At 35.5% G+C, this 4,695-nt stretch overlaps 1 protein-coding gene across 1 annotated transcript in view; it reads left to right on the top strand.

Moving 5' to 3' along the window:
• Syt1 (synaptotagmin 1) overlaps positions 1-3,999 on the top strand; it is a 15,352-nt gene extending 11,353 nt beyond the window's left edge. The window contains exon 7 of the mRNA XM_026817667.1: positions 822-3,999. Within this exon, the coding sequence (XP_026673468.1) occupies positions 822-1,016 (195 nt within the window). The 3' untranslated portion in view covers positions 1,017-3,999. The remainder of the gene's footprint in view (positions 1-821) is intronic.
• Positions 4,000-4,695: the final 696 nt, after the last annotated feature.

Here is a 4,695-nt window from a genome sequence, read left to right as displayed (position 1 = left end):
ATTATTAATTTAGATTCTAGAGTGTTCTATAAAACGACAAGAAAGTTCTATGTAAGTTTTATTTTTAAAACGGTAATATTTTGCAAACTTTCATACGTTACTTCCAATATCTTTATAAAAGAAATTTATAAAAAGATAGGAAGAGATACTTTCTGAAGGGTTCAACATATTTACTAAGTTTTTCAAACTGACGTACTTCCGGATCGTAAGACTTCACATTTTGATATTCAATGCTCTTTGCTACATGATAAAGCGTAATGCGCTGTTAATAAATTTACGCTTAAGCGCTTCTTGCATGCTTTTTAAATCGAAGATCAGAGAGGAATCTACAGAAGGAATATTACTTTAAAACTGAATCAAAACATGTAAGTTTGGTAAACAAGCTCTGCTCGTTGCTTGCATACGATTTACTATTCCATATTTTTCATTTTAAGTATTTTAAAATAGTAGAACGTAGATTTTAAATATTAACAATAATATGTACAATGAAACAGAATTTCATTATTAATTCATAATTTACATGATATACACATAATCAACATTCTACTATGTATTCATAATATTTGCATTTCAATAGATTAGATTTTTTTAACTACAGTCTCCTTGCTCTTATTTGCAAATGTATAATACAATACCATTCTATATATACATCTTATAACTTTTAATATGATCGACCTTGTACAAATATTATCTTTCAATATTTTACTACTTTTGCTACTACTATAGCTTTTTGCAATATTTTCCTTGCGATCCGGAAGTAACGCTGTGAAGCAAAGGCCGTGATAAATGAGTATTGCACTAATGCGTGATTTCACGTTTAGAAAGTGCAATTGGTTGTCACGGTAGTCGACTACGATCGTATCGGCACATCAGAACCCATTGGGAAGGTCGTCTTGGGGTACAACGCGAGTGGAACAGAATTGAGACACTGGTCCGACATGTTGGCATCCCCGAGACGTCCTATCGCTCAATGGCATACGCTTAAGGACCCGGAGGACGGCGACAAGAAGGATTAAATGGGTTCTATAACCGTTGATCAGATGTCCAGTTTGAAAAGGTAATGCACACACCAAATGGTTCTAAGCAGAATACGACAAATGTACAGAAGCATTACTCTCTTTCGTTACGTTCCGTTTTGCGTTCCGCTTTCGACCCATTCGACAAACTATATATACTATATGAGTATATATATATACATATATACATATATTTTCCAACGATATGTCCGTGGACGATGTAACCGTAACGAGGATGCAAGATCTTTCTGGACAAACAAAATGAAAGAAACGAGAATACGCGAGAAATAAAAAAAAAACAGAGAAATTGAAAAGAAAACAATGGGATGCAACGATGTAACCGATCGACTTTATCCGAAGGAAAAGAGAGTATAATCGTGCACGAGAATAAAAGTGTTATGTGCATGTGGGAGAGAGAGAGAGCGCGCGCGAAAGGGTGGGAGAGAATGAGAGAGAGAGAAACTAAGTACGAGAAGAGAAAAGAGAAAAATAAGAAAAGATATACCTTAGTTTAGACATTTAGTAATCTATTACTAAACTCAACAACAATAAATACTACTAAAAATGGTCTTAGAATTAAAATAATATAATATTAATATGTTCTCATGGAGTGTAGTGTCTTGTATATACGTATATCTATCATACCTTCTTCTGTAGATGTAACTATTCAATGATTTCAACTAAACGCGTCCCTTATTCGAGATATCTCGAGACAAAGCATTGGATACTTTTTTCATCCTACCCCTCAACTTCTACATTGGATACATTCTCCGATACATTCCATTTTTATCGCGTTTCTTCAATTGAACACACGTTTTATAAGATATCGATCCCGTTAGATTTATTACATATTATATATTTATACATATAGATGTGTGCTATATATATTTTATGTGTATAGTATATGAGATATAATGTATATGGGACGTTCGGCTACTGGTGAGAAAAATTTAAGGAGTTGATTCAAAATGTCGAAATAAGGCAGAAGTTGAGAATAGAAAACGTACATCTTTTAGTTATAAACGATTGCACCTAATGGTAAGCAAACCTATCTACCGTCTGTGGTTCTCAGGGGCAACGTGCGTTTAGAACTCTAAATGCTAACATAATTCCTATCGATTACCATCATATTGAGTACGTTGCATTTTGGAGATCACTGCTGGTCAGAGGACCGTCACCGTGCAGGCAGTAGTTCAAAGTACAGCGCGTCAGACGTAACAGTAACCGCTGTGAGGTATATTGGCATTTAGACTTATGGATGCACATCCTACTTGGAAACCAGTGTCGGCAGGGGTAATTTTTAATTGCTTCCATATATTATAACTAAAGAATGAAACCCCTGACGCAATATTTTATTTTTGATTTTGTCCTATTTTGGCTAGTAGACTCACCCGTTAAAATTCATCCCACCAGTAGCCAAACACTCGGTATACAGACGTATAATGTATACGATGTAGTAGTCTCGTGTCTTGAATTGTGTATACGGTAGCAAAGTTTCGTTCAATAATATTTTATAGAATATACGTATGTACTCGTGTTCGCTTGCGGAAAATTGTATTTGATTCGAGTCAATGATCGCCACATCAATTTCATTGTGTAGTTTCGTTTATTCCAAACAACTTGATTGTATAATATTCAGAGTGAAGAGCAGCTTCCGTGTATCTCTGTTCCTCGTACTTAATTAACATCCGCGATTAGTTGAGTTTCATAAAAACGCAATGCTTTCGATCGCGATATCTTCGTATCCTAACGACTTTAGATTATGCGCTACCTGTACAGAGAACTCGGCTAGTCAAAACGAACGAAAGGCGATTAAAATGAAGAAAAACGAAATCTTCCTCGTAGGAGGAGAGACAATTTAAGAAATATAGGCTTGATCGGTTTCGCTTGGCACGTGCCACGGTAGTTTTTGTTGTAACTGCGTCTGCCGATTATAATACTTTTATTATATACATTCCATAGTTGTAATTGTTTAATGGATAAAATTGTTATAATCAGCAGACGCGAATTGGCAGCTCGCTTGCGAGCGAAGCTAGGATAAAGTTAACGCGCGGACTTCGCGTCGTATCGTTTCGATTCTTAGAGTTCTCCGAATTGAATCTATGGAAATTTGTCGAGAAAATCGAACACACATCTTATGCGGGGGAGTTGTTCGATTTTACCGTCCGTTTCCACAAGTTCATTCAAGATATACACACGCGTGTACGTGAAACTGTAAACATATTCGTATATATATATACATATTATATATACATATAAATATTATATATATATATATTTACCACGTGTTATATGTGCAGATACTGTTATTGTTTTCCAAAAAAGAAAACCTAACGGGCCTACCGATTGTATAACTTACGTTGTCGTTTTGTTAAACTTTAAACTATTCCTCGAATAATGAACAACAGAAAAAGAACGAGTAAAGACGAGTCCAAGACCATTCCCTGTCTGTCTTGATGAAACGCAAAAACGAACGAATCCGGAGAGGTTGAATACATTTAATATTAGTCACGATATACAGACATTTCAAACAAAACTTAACGAAATAATTACGAGAACGTCCCAAGATCTACAAAATGCATTATTATTATTATAATATATATGATATATATTATATACTATATGTATCCTTGGAGAAAAGGTAAAAAAAAAAATCGATTGTTAGAAAACTGACTTTATACAGTATTAACTGAGTTTGACTGCTATATGAAGAAAGAAAGGAATTCATATATTTTATCGCATCGTTGACCTTGAAGCTTCGAATTCGACTGAGTGAAGAAAAGAGTGAGGAAAGAAAACGAATGAAAAAGAGAATAGCGTTGTTCGTAAAACGAACAGGCAGAGCACGTTATTCGATGTCCCGGAGTGCGAAAGCCATTCGTCGATGCCATCAGCGACGATCCTTTTTCATCCAGTCTAAATCGACAGCTGTCCACATATAGTTTGTGACTTATAGTGGGCGATAAAAGAAAAGAAAAAAAAACAGTACCCAAATGTAAAACGGGCCTTAATGCTTTCTCGAATTTCCTTCCCCCCTCACCGCCCCTCATCGGCCAATAATATATCACACAGAGAACTTTGTAAATATCACATCGTTGAACATCGTTTCAGAACTTAATACTAATCATGCGTAAAGAGTCCATTTCGAAGTTAAATCTCATCGGTAGAAACTAGAGATCGTTTAAATTTCTCATTACGACTCGATGTCTCTTTGTTTCCCATTCTAGTACGTGTACTCTACGTTTCGCGCAATGGCTACCACAAACAAGCAAACTAAAATGCATAAATTAATTGCACGAAGTCAAAGTCGTAATAATCATGTAAGGATTTCACTACCTAGTAACGAGATTAGTAATAACATTAACTGCGGAAAGGAAGGGAATGGGTTGATGATGTGAGTGTCGCACGTATTTGAAGATTTCGCACAGATCACGATTTCAATGAATGTTGCAAAATCCTGCGTGCGCTACACGAGAAATATCGTGTTAGAAAACAATGATAATACTTAACAGAATATTAAGCAGTAAGAAAAGACGGAAGGAAGTCGATAACAAGCTGAACACAAAATCTCCTCGAAACGGGATACGGATTTTTCAAAATCTTCAAGCTACTCCACTGACATGCATATTTACCTAATGTATATATGCTATATATCATGCAAACTGTACTGCGAAGAATC

The sequence above is a fragment of the Ceratina calcarata genome, unplaced genomic scaffold (assembly GCF_001652005.2).
Source record: "Ceratina calcarata isolate Rehan_Ccalc_2016 unplaced genomic scaffold, ASM165200v1 scaffold590.2, whole genome shotgun sequence".
In the NCBI taxonomy this organism is placed as follows: domain Eukaryota; kingdom Metazoa; phylum Arthropoda; class Insecta; order Hymenoptera; family Apidae; genus Ceratina; species Ceratina calcarata.
The sequence above is the reverse complement of the archived record's forward strand: the minus strand, read 5'-3'. Positions and strand labels throughout refer to the sequence as shown.